At 39.7% G+C, this 14,481-nt stretch overlaps 1 protein-coding gene across 1 annotated transcript in view; it reads right to left on the bottom strand.

Moving 5' to 3' along the window:
- Nucleotides 1-2,374: 2,374 nt before the first annotated feature.
- carmil3 (capping protein regulator and myosin 1 linker 3) overlaps nucleotides 2,375-14,481 on the bottom strand; it is an 85,654-nt gene continuing 73,547 nt past the window's right edge. The window contains exons 32-40 of the mRNA XM_087810729.1: nucleotides 13,663-13,742; nucleotides 12,417-12,536; nucleotides 10,097-10,268; nucleotides 9,444-9,804; nucleotides 7,798-7,904; nucleotides 7,533-7,731; nucleotides 5,291-5,359; nucleotides 4,535-4,657; nucleotides 2,375-2,992 (exon numbers count right to left, since the gene is read on the bottom strand). Of these exons, the coding sequence (XP_087666855.1) occupies nucleotides 2,952-2,992; nucleotides 4,535-4,657; nucleotides 5,291-5,359; nucleotides 7,533-7,731; nucleotides 7,798-7,904; nucleotides 9,444-9,804; nucleotides 10,097-10,268; nucleotides 12,417-12,536; nucleotides 13,663-13,742 (1,272 nt within the window). The 3' untranslated portion in view covers nucleotides 2,375-2,951. The remainder of the gene's footprint in view (nucleotides 2,993-4,534; nucleotides 4,658-5,290; nucleotides 5,360-7,532; nucleotides 7,732-7,797; nucleotides 7,905-9,443; nucleotides 9,805-10,096; nucleotides 10,269-12,416; nucleotides 12,537-13,662; nucleotides 13,743-14,481) is intronic.

The following is a 14,481-nucleotide window of genomic DNA, read 5'->3' on the forward strand; positions in this document are numbered from 1 at the left end:
CTTTAGATTAAAAGCTAAATGATCATTGACAAGAGATAAAAAAAATGTGTATAAGAACCCCGTGAGATTCCTCCGCTTCCTAGTATGTTCTTTTACCCAGTAGTTCTCTCCTGGTTGAGCTGCTTTGTCTGAGAAGTGTGAGAATCACAATAAAATGAACGTATTGCCAAACACTTTTGAACGTATTAACAAAAACGTTCAAACATACTGTCGTATTGTCATTAAAAGGAGGTTAAAGTGTTCATTCAATGATATCATAGCGGGGAAATAGGGGTGCGATCTCTCACCTAGTGGATCATGGGTAGTCTCGCACAATGTATATAAATATCCGTGCTCCATGTGACATGTTCTCTCGGATCTCGGGGTGGGTTTCCTGCCTCATGTCACATGGAAGACCCCTACTTGAACATGTTTGAGGTGGAGTAAGATTATGTCTCATCAGCAGCCGATGGAGGTCCCTCATCTGCAACGCCCCAACTCTCGCGACCGGCCAACTTCAGCGTTCCCTTAAAACTACCAGAGTTTTGGCGCAGCGATCCTGCTCCTGCTCTTGACCAGAAGTCCACGTCAACCGGTGGAAAATACACCGTACTGAAGTAGCTTCTTCTAAGACTGGCTACACAGCATTTTTCGTTTTTTGCTCGAAGGCCATGCATTTACTCGACCATAAACCGTTGACATTTGCAATGGCTAAAGTGACTGAGCCCTGGTCCGCTCGCCAGCAGCGCCACCTGTCTGTGGTCTCAGAGTTCACTACAGACATTCAGCATGTGGCTGGTAAGGCGAACTTGGTGGCGGATTGCCTTTCTCGGGTGCCGGTTTGTCCTGTTCACCTCGAGATTGATTTTTATGGCATGGCTGCCGATCATTCAGGGGAACCTGACATGGCTCTTAGGTCAAGCGGTACTGGTCTCAAGCTGGAGAAAACAGCGGTGCAGGATGGTGGTCCAGCACTCCTGTGCCATTTTACAACTGGCCGCCCCCGACCATAGGTGCCTGTTGCTTGGCGTCGTCACGTTTTCGACTTGGTACACACTCTCTCCTAGCCAGTAGTCCGGGCGTCATTGAAGCTTGTCGGGGGGGGAAGTTTGTCTAGCCGGGCCTGTGTATGGATGCGAAGGGATGGACAGTTACATGCGTGGCATGTCAGCGTGCTTAAGTGCACCAACACACCAGGGCGCCTCTGGAGCCTTTTTAGGTTCTAGCCAGACGCTTGTGCACATTGATCTGGTAGGTCCTCTGCCTCCTGCCCGACGAGGCATTTGTTTCCCCGTCCAAAATAACATCCGATAGAGGTTTGCAGTTTGTTTCCGAGCTATGGTCAGCGCTGGCGAGGTCTCTAGGTGTGCAGCTTCATCATACCACGGCGTTCCACCCTCAGGCTAATGGCATGTGTGAACGTTTCCACCAGTCACTTAAAGCGTTGTTGCGTGCGGCACTCATGGATGCTAACTGGGTGGATCGTTTGTGTTGGGTCAACCGCTCCGTGTTCCTGGGGAGTTTTTTTGCATGAAGGTCCGGCAGCCTTTTGGTTTTCCCGTCGCCCACAATCAGTCTTCAGGCGGTTTTGCTCCGGTGCCGATGCATCATTGTTTTCAAAGTAATTTGTGCCTGCGGAGCACAAACGTTTTGTTTTCGTTCGCCATGAAGCTGACCCTTCAGCCCCCATAGTATGTCCCATTTCGGTGCTCGAAACAGGTCAGAAAAGTTTTGTGCTGGAGATGGGTGGGCGTAGAGAACTGGTGTCTTTGGACCGACCAAAACCAGCCTGTTTTGTGGTAGGGGAGGAAGTCGTGCCACCTTATGTTCCACGTCGTGGATTCCTTTCCAGGGATCCAGGTTTACGTTTTACTGTAGTAACAAAAAATATTAAACTTTTTCATGATATTCTAATTTTTTTTAGATGTACCTGTATGTATACTGTATATATATATATATATATATATTAGATAATATTACAATATTATATATGTATTGACGATCTACATCTAGTTTCTTCGTTCATTAAAACACTGACATCAGCATTTGTTGAAAGCGGATGACATTTATGAGCAGGCAAAAGTGCAGATAAATGTAAAGAGTGCTGTAGACATGAAGCTGCATTTGTAGAGATTAGTATTTTTTTACGTGAAAAAAAAACATCACATTGCCTTGGCTCAACCAGCGTGATTCAAAGGGTCTGATGTCACAGCAGCTGGTAGCTACAGTTCATGCAGTGTGAGGAGCTAGCTAAAGTGCACTGTGAGTTGATTTTAGCCACAACTTCTTAAACTTGTAGAAGATATTTGATGTTCTATAACATTTGGAATGAGGGAAGGAAAGGGACAGCTGAACACAAATGACTGATGAATCCTCAATCATTCAACAAACAAACTTCATCGGTAAAGTCACTTTTATTCATTCAGACTCATTTCATTGAAGCAATTTTAGAAAATAGACTACGTCTTCAATCCTGCAAAATCATTAAAACTGTGGGCGATCCACTAACACACACGTGACCCTGGACATAGCTAAGTGCACAGCAACACGTTTCCTCATTATAACCAAAGCTAAAAGCAAAGTTAGACACACATGTTATCAAATGACATCACAAAAGAAAAGCAGACAGTTGTGTGGAGAAGGTTAGTGCAGACTCAAGATTGTAGTGACACCTCTATTAGAATAAATAAGGTAGAGATGTCTTAAAGATTGTCATTTAAAAGAGGGCTCATGTAGAAGGGAGGACATTAACACACTGATTTCTAACTAAGGGACACGAAGAAGGTCAGCAACACTGCCTGAGTATTAACCCCAATCAAGTGCAATTTGTTACAAATAAAATCATACCACACATGCATCCTCAGACTGTCACACAAATAAGAAAGAAAGAAGAGTTAGAAGCTGGTCTCAGTCCAATCCTCTGCGATGTGGGCTCTGCTGGCAGCAGAACTCTGTGCAGGTGGGTTGTAATGTCATAAAGCGTCTCTGTTACCGAGCTGTGGGCTCTCCAAACCTGATTCGACAAACACAAACATGGTGTCAGCAGGACAGAAACTGGAGCATGATTACACTCACAATTGTATTTTAATTGCTCCCCTGAAATGTTAGCGCGCTTTATGGAAACAAATTAGACATTTAAAAATGCAGATCCCTTTAAATGTGGCCGAAGTCTCCAAACAAAATCTGTTTGGAGCATCAGATGAGTCACAAACTTGTACAGTTGGTGCATTTAATGAAATAAATGAGTTAAAAAAACTCTTTAAATTGTGGACATGAGTATTTTAAAGACAATATATACTGTATATATATATTGATTATTTTCTAAAATGTACCATTACCATTATTTGTATACATTAAAAAAAATGTGATGAAACATATATAATTCATACCAAGTACAGATTTCAAGAACTTCAGATCATTTTGCTAATTGCAAAGAGGAACATAGGGGTGCAAAATCATTTGTTCAGCCCCATGCCGATGCAAATAAAGGATCTCGTCTAAGTTCCTGTGCAAGTCCAAGAAGTCAAAGTGAGTACTTCATATGAAAACATGGCCTCTGATCGACCTTTGTAAAGCACAGACTCTCCAGTGGGGGTTGCCCGGGCAACGCTACGTAGTAAAGAGCATTATTGATGAAAAAAATAAAGAGTTCTACTCCAATCAAACTGTAAACAGCATGATTAAAAAAAATAAGCTTTTTTTAATAAAATAATTTAACTTCACAAGATCTTAGGTAAAGTATAATATGTTGAGCAGGAAAAAATATAACTATCTGTTTTTTAACATGATAGCATCTCAGGCTTTAATGGGGAACTAATGTGTCGATTTCAGTGTCTCTTAATTGATCTTGTACCTCTGTTGTACTCACCAGTAGTGATGCATTGATCACCCAGCTGATGCTATTTCATACATACAGCATACAGTTTGATAGACCACTAGATGGCACTCTCAGAGAAAATGTTAGGTTTAATTGAATCAGAGCCAGAGATTACAAAGTAGAGTGCCATCTAGGGGACTTTCATAATTACAACACTGATACAGCGTTATTATGACGACATAATTGGCTTTGCTCTTGTTACCTTTTGTTTGCCGAGATTTCAGACGGGGGAGAGCTTTATAAAGTAATTACTTCAAAACATCATCATGATGAAGAGCTTACTACATCTTGGAGAAGAAAACTTCAATATTTGAAAGATTTGAGCGAAGCAGGAGAGTTGGGTTTTCACATTAGTTGCTCTTTAAAGACTAACATGTGTTCTGCATGATTGACAAAGCAGGGGTCTTCATCTGTAATGGGAGACAGCTGAGTGGTGAATCTGAACTCATGAGTCAGCCTTCTTGCCTGCCGATCACACCATTAACACAAAATAGATGAATAGGAAGTGGATTTACTCAATCAAATGATAGGACAAAGAGCCAGCTGCGTGTTGAAATACAGTCAAATGATGAGGATTTCTATGCCGCTGCATGCAACCTGTGCGGTATGAGGCAACCACATGCAAGGAAAAGCTCTTAATCTTTCAAGCAAAAACTTGGATGGGAGACGGATACATACACCTGGTCCCGGGTACAGAGTAGTCCAGAGATCTGTTTCTGTACTGCCGGAAACTGGGATGTTTCGCATGGACTCTGCGATCTGAAGACCTCTCCAGATCGTAGAGGCTTTCCCGTCCCATGCCTGGTGAAGGGAGAAGCCATGAGAAGGGGCGCAGGTGTGTGGAAGTCAGGCAGGTGAGGATGCAGGGAGAAGCAGTGATGTCGCTTGAATATGCACAATAACCATGATGTCATTGAAATCTTCGACTTCAGTTTCCACTATAATCATTGTTTCTCTGTCCAGCATGACACAATATCTCTGCATTATTACTGCAATATTTAGGGTTTCGTCAATCTCTGTGGTGCAGAGCAACAGGCTGAGTTCTAATGCCTGCTGTGTGAAGAAATGCTTCTACAACCTGCTCTTTTAATCAGGCTCATTGTTTTGAATGATATCTCAAACGCCTAACAATATAACATTCAGCAATGTTTGCTTAATATCTTTTTTAAACAACTGAGCTGAAAAGTGGAATATTAGTATCTCAATATTAAACCTGAAACATTGTTCACATGTGTGAATGGATGCTGTAGTATAGATCCTGCATGTACAAGTAAATACCAGGTTTTCAATATAAATTGTGCAGCATGGACATCCCAGCCACTGATCCACTAACATAAATAAAGGTGAGCAAACAGTGAGATGACATCCAGGCCAAGTGCTCAGCAGGCTAATGACTGACTGAGTACACAGAGTAATCCCACGCTGTGACAGTACCTGTGTCGAAAGAGCTAGACTTCCTTGTCTGCTGAGATGCTGCCGCCACCTCATTGTGGCCCTTTTCCTCTGCGAGTAAAGGAAAGGTGGATTAAAACCTCAATAAAACATTTTGTCAATATCAAACAACAATTGCGAATGAGATGAGACTCAGTTGGAGAGAACATTTCAAAACATAAAACACTTTTCTTGAGCCTCACTATAAAAATCCAATGATGATTTGTTCGGCCTAGTTAGACACAGCATTGTAGAATAAGAAATCAGTGATGGGACATTACTTTTATTTTAGTTTCTAAATAACACACCAGCTCAAGCTAATGTGTGCCTGGTCGAATACCACCTTTACCATCACCTTTTGCCTTCAAAACAGCTTCAGTTCCTCTAGGTACACTTGCACACAGTTTGTGAAGGAACACGGCTAGTAGGTTGTTCCAAACATCTTGGAGAATTAAACATAGATATTCTGTACATGTAGACTTTCACAAATCCTTCTGTCTCTTCATGTAATCCCGGACAGACTCGATGATGTTGAGATCAGGGCTCTGACTAGTCTCAATTCAATTCAATTCAATTTTATTTAAAGTGTCTTATCATAACAAAGTTATCTCAAGACACTATACAGTTGAAGTAAGACTATAGTTGATTAAGGAAAAATAGATCCCAGCAATTAAAGATCTCAAAGCATTTCCATTTTTTACTTTTTTTGAGGGGGCAACACAGTTGAGTGCCTCCCTGTTAGGGAGGAGCTTTTCATCTCGCACATGCGCAGAACATACACTTTTGTCGGCAATCTCTTTGTTGTGTTCCGAGGCAGACCACAAGGGACTGCCCGATAATCCCCGCGGTGTGTCCAGACCTTAAGGGCTTAGGTTCATGGACAAAGTCCAGGTTAAACATAACAAAGGACTGATCACTCAGATGGACATCATGTACAGACACACTAAAAGCTTCAGTTAACAAGTTAAAAGTTCTTTAGCAGATTGAGATGGGATGTCATCAACGTTTAAAGTCTCCAAGAATAAGAACAGATTCTATTTGAATAATGGAAGATAAAAAGTCACTAACGTCCTTCAAGAACACTACCCTAGGACCAGGCGGTCGGTAGATTGAAACACAATAGAAAGGTTTTGTAGAACCAACCAAGATCATCTGAGACTCAAATGAAGTGAATCCTGTGTCTGAATCACTTTGCATGATCAACTACCTCTATTAACTGCAGCCAAACCACCCTCACGACGTCAGGGACGAGGCTTCCCTATAACAGCACAGCCAGCAGGAAAGAGTTCATTAAGATGAATTAACTCTTCCTCTCTCTGCCATTTCTCTGAAGGACACTATAAATCCAACTGTTCTCTAGTAAAGAGATCTTTCAGATATAAAGATTTATTTGCAATGGAGCGAGCATTCAACAGTCGGATGTGCAGCGCTGATGACATCACTGAGGCAGTGACAGCGGAGCACTGCGGGACCTTTCGAAGGCTACTCCAGCGATCACGTGGGTTACAGCTCTCTCCACGATTTCTTGTAGAACATGCCCGGTATCCAACAGAGCAGCAGATATTCTGGAGAGTCCGTGTCGATGACAAATGGAGAAGGAAACGCTCGATCATAACTATCCTGTGTGTAAAAGTCCTCCAACCAATTTCTGATGCTAAACAGAGAATCACATCATACATCTGTAAGGCTTGAGACATATCCTTTGAGAGATGAGCATAATATCAGAATAAATAGTTGTGAATAGCACTCAATAGCAGAAGCCGACTTCAAGTGCTGCGATCACTGGCAACGCCGGAAGCGGAAATAAAACTATTACACCTGCTTCGCTATGAAGCTTTTTTGGTACATTCTGCCCCTTTAGTTAATATGCTAAAGGTGACCAACTGCTACTCTTCCTTTTGTTTTTCTTTTTCCTCTAAAACCTCTTGCATGTGTCCCCTCAGTTGGAGGAAACCGGAGTGCATGGAAGACTTCAAAATCAAACCAGGTTCAAACTGGTACCAGGTTAACCCAGATTGCTTTTAAACTGGAAGATGTCGAGCTGTGAGGCTTCAGCATTAACCACTACTTCTCTGCCCTGATTGTAATTCATACATTCATTTTTCAATTATTCTAAGACCCAAGAAGAACTAATGTGGTTAACTGTTGCAGGGTGATGTAAAAGGCAAGGACAGAGATCAGTTGATTTCATCCAGGTGTTCCTCAACAAGCACAACATTTTTCGTATCAAATGTAATCTAGTTACCAAGACTGCTGGCAGGATCTGGTGTTTCCAGACTGGATTTGGCAGACGGGCTCTTCCTATCCATGGCCACCTCGTCATAGATCACAAGCTCACCGGGCGACATAATCCTGTCCATCTCTCCATCTCCCATAGGACTGGCTGGTGAGCTTTTCAGAGAAGTTCTGGTGTTTTGTGGAGAAGTCATCAGTTCTAGACTGGGCTGAAGGTGGAGATGTCAGTGATGAGAGGATACACATCTTTAACGTTTGTATAGCCATATAAACACCTTGGTGGGGATAAGAGGACGCTGCCCCTCTGGTCCTCGAGCTACTTTTTTATCGTCACTCTTCCATTCACTCTGGTCCTTCTCTACTTCCAGACGTCCGGCTTCTTCTGCAACAACAAACCACATAAATATAGAGATTTGTCAGTAGTCAGACAACCTCAAAGAATTCCAGGTTAATCACAAACAATTTAATATTTTTGGAGTATCATGTGTTTAATCCACAATTGATTTAATGTCAAACCAAAATAGCTGTGCTGATGGTTTTATAAAACATGATTTGGGCCACGTGAAACTTAAATAATTTAGAAATACACACCGGTAACCAATGGAACCAAAATATATAATGTATGTCCTGAGTGCCCTGTGGAGGCTTAATCAAATGTTTTTTATTATAAAAGTTAAGGTTAAAATTTCAGATAATGGAACACTTCCATGTCTACTAGTAATGAACAAGCTTATATGCAGCCAATATACATATGAACAAGTACCCTATGTATTACTAATGTGTTTCTTAATCTGAATTGTTACAATGATTTCAAACATTTCCGTGCACTGTTGCGGGGAATTTCTATAGAAGCAGTTTATCAAGTGACTGCTTTAGGCTGGCTACAGGAATACAGTAGACACAGACACCTGCAGACCAAAAAAATGATGACGGATGAAGTAATTGATTTTACGATCATATCTTATACAGTCTATAGTTGACATGATTGTTGCACAGAAAACATGGAAAATGTTCAAGACAATCACATGAGAGGTGGAACCTACCAGTAAAATAATCCCCGTTTATTGTCCGACTTCAAACTGTTATCATCACTAACTATAATATGGTATGAAAAAAATTGATCATTTCACAACAGAAATGAATAGCAGTGAAGAAACCAACTGGAATAAATGGAAGAAATACAAAAAGTAGTTAAAAAAAAATAGATAAAATAAAAATAAATAAAAATTCTAATATAAAATGATAGGGAAATTGTTAATTGCAGAATCGTTTTTTTCATTTTTACTAAGTTATTATCAGCAAATAAATGATAGCTGAGCCGCCATTTCATTCGAGTCCTTCCTTCTTTAAAAGACCAGACAACGCTACCATCCGTACAAGCTCTGGGCTACTGTGACTGCTGCCCCTAGACATATTTTTAAGAGGGGATTTAGAGTCAATTAGAAAAATATTATAAACTCTGTGCTGTATGCAGGATACACAGGATACAAAGAATACGCTGACTCAGTCAAACTCCAACCACAGTGCAAAGACAAACCCACCCTAAAGATAATAAACTTTTCTTCTTAAAAGATTCTGCTGCTGAAACAGGTGAGTCTGTTTCTTTTATGTTATCCTTGATGCTAAAGAGTTGCATGTAATGAAAGTAATAATAAAACTCAAACATAAACCCAGAACCTTGGAATATAATGCATTAATCATATTTTCATCAATTGTCCCACAGAAAAAGCTCAATATGACTTTTCTAGTTACACTAAATTGAGTAGAATTTGAAAACAATGACCTTAACACAAGTTTTTAAGATAAAAGAAAGAATTGAAGCACACACACATAATTCATTTGATTCAGAGGAGCCTGACTTGATTTTTATATTCCTAAGCCATCAGGTTAGAGAGATGCACAAAAAAAGTTAGAGTAGTACCTAAACTCTCCTGCAGATGTCGTTGCCTCATTGCCGACAAACTGGGCTTGACATTTTGAGGTGGGGGCTCCGGCCTCACCACACTAGGTGCTCCATCCTCACTGCTGTCCTCCTTCATCTCAATCCGGGAGGCTGTCAGGGCTACTATCCTCTCCTGCCTGCTCGCCTCCATCTGCTTATCCGTCTGTTTTTTGGAGGACACCACATGGCCGTTCGTCCGTGCCACTTCAAGGGTTTCAGAGATGGCCATGGATCCATTGCCATCGTGATCTGAAGCTTTGATATCGCTGGTGCTGCTGCTGTCCGAGTCCTCGATCTCAGCCCCGATGCAGCTGTACACCATGCTGACCAAGTCTGTGGACTGAGAGGTAAAGACACACATGGTTCAAACATTAGGCTGCTCCCTCTTATTGCTGTTTGGCATGAACACTTTCATCAAATTTCCAAGTCAGGGAATGCCTTTGGCTTGATATCTCACGAGGACTGTGCACATGAATCTTTTATTTCCTTCAAATTTTCCCAGATATGTTTAGACTTACTGAGACTTTAGCCAGAATCATTGGTGCTGGATAAAAGAATACTTTAGATCTACATGGCGTAAGAGTCAGCTTTAGCAAAATGGATGAACAGGACTTTTAAAAGAAATGGAATACCTGTCGCTGAATGAGGCATGTGGGGCTGGAGGTTCTCAACCCTTGCACTGGAGCCCCATCGCTGACACAAGGTGATGGCATGGCCATCGTCCCGTTAGCACCAGAAACATCGTCTGCTTTCCCAGCATCCTTTGTGTGCTGTATCATGGAATAGACGTTCTCAGAGGCGCAGCTGAAAGAACACGAGGAAACATCTTTTGTGACGTACTTATTGCAGCAGAGAACGTGTTTCAGAGCCGACATAGCATGGTGTGGAAATTCACTTTTCTTTCTCTTCAATTTTTAACCCCAAAGCTGTTCTTAAGTTAAACAGTAGCAAGTTTCAATCGTTACATATTTCCAGTTGCATTTAAATAATTATCAACTTATTAAACAATATGTTTTTAGAGACTGAAAAGAGAAAATAATAAACTTCATCAGAAACACAAACATGAGAGTCAAATGTGAGGGCCGGAGTTGATCAAAGTTTTTTAAACAACAATACAAAATGCATTTGCAGATCCATGGATTGTTTTAAAACAAGCATAAAAAAATAAGTTTGAAAGAAAACATTTGGAACTTTTCTGAGCGATAACTAGAAAATATTTAAACTCCTTGCATAGGATTTTTTTCTCCTGACTGTGCTGTGCGTAGTGATATTGTGTGTTGAAGCCCATTTCACACCAACATGATTCCAATTTCAAGGCAAAGGTTTGGACTGACAACAGGAGCCGTCAAAACCCCGAACAAGCTACAGTCTGGGTCAGGTTGGTTGTTGCACAAGCAGAGAAACTACAAAGCAGTAGAATCCGGGGATGCTTGATTTAGCTTTTCTACCTTCCCTTTAAGTTCAAACCCATTGATGAGCTGAAGGCTGTTGAGAGCTGGATCACAGTGACAGCAGAAGGTTCAGCTCCTGTGTCAGTGCAATTCCACAGCTACACTTCAGATGTCAGAGGCATATGCCAGACAAAAACAAACAGTTCTGTATCTCAATGTCAACTTTCAGAAACAACCAATGAAGACGTTTTTGTTCATAGCTGTCACAGAATCGGTGTGTTCTTCCTAAAAAAAGTTTTAAAACATGTGGAAATCAAACATGGATTATGTCATTCACAACACTCAAACTCACATTTTTCATACTTTTTATACTTTTTATACATTTTTACGGGCTCATAGAGATGTAACACCCCTGGCTGGATGTTCAGCTAGTCAGAGGGAAGCCATTGCTTTCGGGAAACCTTACACAGTAATGAGTGTGAGACGTAATGTATTCATACACTTGGATTTAAAGAGAAAGATGAACTGCCTTAACCTATTTTTCTTGAAAGCATTATAGACAATTAAATCAAGGTACAAATATATTCAAACAAGATCAACTGATGTGCATCGATGTCAATGTTGACCTTGTTGTTTCTCAACGTAAAAAGATAACTTTAACGAAGCTGTCAAAGCTTTAAAGGAAAACTATGTAACATTCTGACATTATATTTTCTATAATGATCGGTTTGATCATTATTCATGTAGTAGAATTCTCTTGCCGTTGTTTCAATGATGAGCTTTACTAGTGATGGGCGAAGCTGTTTATTTTAGCAACTTGGTTCATTCACCTTCGCTTACAAAATCAAGTCATTTGCAAGCGATTAATAACTGTAGTTCTTCCGTTTAGCCACTAGGTGCCGTCATTCATGGTTTGAGTGTGTAATGGGCACGTGAGCAGTGAGGACTATTTCTCTTCCCAGATCCTGTGGTTATGGTTTTAGGCATGAGCGATTGAAGTATATTCTTCTTTACATGTATGAACAAAAACCAAGGGTGACAGTATATAATAATAATTGTATTTATAAAGCACCTTTCAGATATTCTGTAGTCTTGGAAGGGAATTTATGAAGTTCACTTCAGCTATTCTGACATTTAGAACGACTCTTAAGAAGACGGTGATTTGGTTGCCCCTTTTCAAAATAAAATTACTTTACTTTGAAACCAGAAAAAAAATCGGTATCAACACATGTGAAAAATGAAAGAGTTGTTCAGTCCCAGTCAATTTAAATACTTATAAATACTATTAAAAGTTAATTTTAATGTTGAAAACAACATTTATACAGAATTGGCAACAGTGAAATAGAAAATTTACGACATTGCAGTTACAGTATTGTAACACAAGGGGAGCCAAAAACACAATTTTAAATACGATTGTTTGGGTGTTTAGATTAGATAAAATTTATTGATCCCTCTGGAGGTCTCCTCTGGGAAATTGTTCAAGTTGTTTAAGCCTACCTTTTTTTATTGCAGCAATTTAAAATATATAAATAGTGAGAGCATGCACCCTCTAATGACTTACTCAGAATCCTGGTTAGAGATGGTTGAGTTACGATTTTTTCTGAAGCCAGAAAAGATGGACAGCATACTGCGTCTTTTCTTCCTCCGCAGTGACTGGCCTTGATGGAGGGATGACAGCTGACTGGTAGAAACAGAACAGAACATAGAGAGTTTAAGGGTTAAGCTGAAATACTAGATTGACTTCAATCTTTTGCTGCAACATTCTCTGCAGCATGATAAAGACTAGAATTCACTCAGCAAATATATTTTATTCTTTGCATAAAACCAATTTTACATTACCCAGGATTACAGTGAAATAAGGATGACTCTCTTTAAATTGCAACCAAAATAAAGGTTTGTGAGTTTAGGTGATGCATAAAACATGTCGAGTTCAGCATAACCAATGTAGTCAAAACTGTTTGTTTTGTTTTGGGCTGCATAAGTGGACACAATTCTCTTGCTTTGTTGAAGATCTTTCACCTCAGATCTCATTCTCATATTTCAATCCCACACGTGTCTAAAGTTCCGTCTCATCTAAACATGGCAAAATCAATTCTCCTCGAAACGTAACACAGCTTCAGATTCAAATGACCAACTTCACATCCAGAGCAAACATATGCCTTCATACCCCACCCAGCTTAAACTTCAGGACAAACTGCCATAATTTAGATTCAAAATGTAACCTTTTAACGTTTACAAACAATCTCAAATACATGCCTTAATCTCATTCATAAAAGTGTATGAAAAACTGGGATCTTTAATACAACTGTGACTTATAAACCCTTCATAATAGGATTAAATTATTAAAGTTACAAAAAGATTTAATACAGTGATGATCATTAATCGTTACCATCTGTTATTTTACCACTGTATTAAAATTACTTCCTTTGATGTTAAGATATGCAACTAGTAAGTAAGTAAGTCATTTGTATTTATATAGCGTGAACAAAAATTAGCTTGTGAAAGCTTTAAAATGACTGACATGGAATATTCAAAGAAAATACTGTATATTAGTGAATTGTTTTAATTTACCTTCATCTTTATTCGTTAAAATGTTTAAATATATAGTGAGAGATTTTTTTGCTGCTCCACATTTTACTTTATGTTCTCACTGTGCTTTCCATTTTAATGAATGATAACACATAGTTTATAAGAGACCAATTACAAATGGATGGTTATATTACACAGACTCATCTGCAGCCAACATTAGCGTTGGGCAAGAACACATGCACTGTATATACGGACTAAGGACTGCGACCGTATCCCACCTGTCAGGTAGAACTCTTTTGCTGTAGAAGTCTGGCAGTCCATCCTCAAACATGTTGAGTCCTCCGTTCTCAGAACAGTTCTGCACAGGTAGAGAACAACATAATCACATGAGACAATTACAGACCTTCAAATGTATTTTTCTATGGCAAAACGTCATGGTAACATAAAACATGTAGTCTGTGGCACAATTACATTTATTCCTGGTAAAATGTATAGTCATGACTCTCAAACTAATTAAAACTCTCTTCACTTTACTTAGGAAACTAGGAAACAAGGGCATTTCTCACGTGTTGCATTGACGCAATTACAGTGCTTTGACAGTGGGGGGAGCCAGAAACAAACATGTACAATCTTTCCTACTGCCGCTTGAAAGTACACGAGTGCTACACTAACAGATGGCCTGCTTTATTTTTGATGTACGAATAATTGTTAAAAATGTGCCCTCAGTCAGAGCTTGTGACATTTTTAGATAAGATTAATTAAATTAACCACATCTGGCAGTTATCCTACATTACTGTGTATTTGACTTTGTAACAGTTTCAAAGGAGAAAAAGAGCGTCAACTCAACATACATTGCAAGAACTCTTGAATTAGAAGAATAAGAAAACTGAGATGAGAAAATGTTGTTATTGTTAATATCTGAGATACTTTACTTTTTAGTTTTTGAGCTGATTAAAAACTGCAATATTCCAGTTATATTCTGCTGGTGTCTAAATAATTGAAACAGTTCCTAAATGAATATTGCTTAAATCATAGTTCTGGTTGAGGCTCTCCCTCAAGAACACTGTCCAACTAGCCTTTTTTCTAAAGTAAAATTA

This window comes from Callionymus lyra, chromosome 16, assembly GCF_982586985.1.
Source record: "Callionymus lyra chromosome 16, fCalLyr1.hap1.1, whole genome shotgun sequence".
In the NCBI taxonomy this organism is placed as follows: domain Eukaryota; kingdom Metazoa; phylum Chordata; class Actinopteri; order Syngnathiformes; family Callionymidae; genus Callionymus; species Callionymus lyra.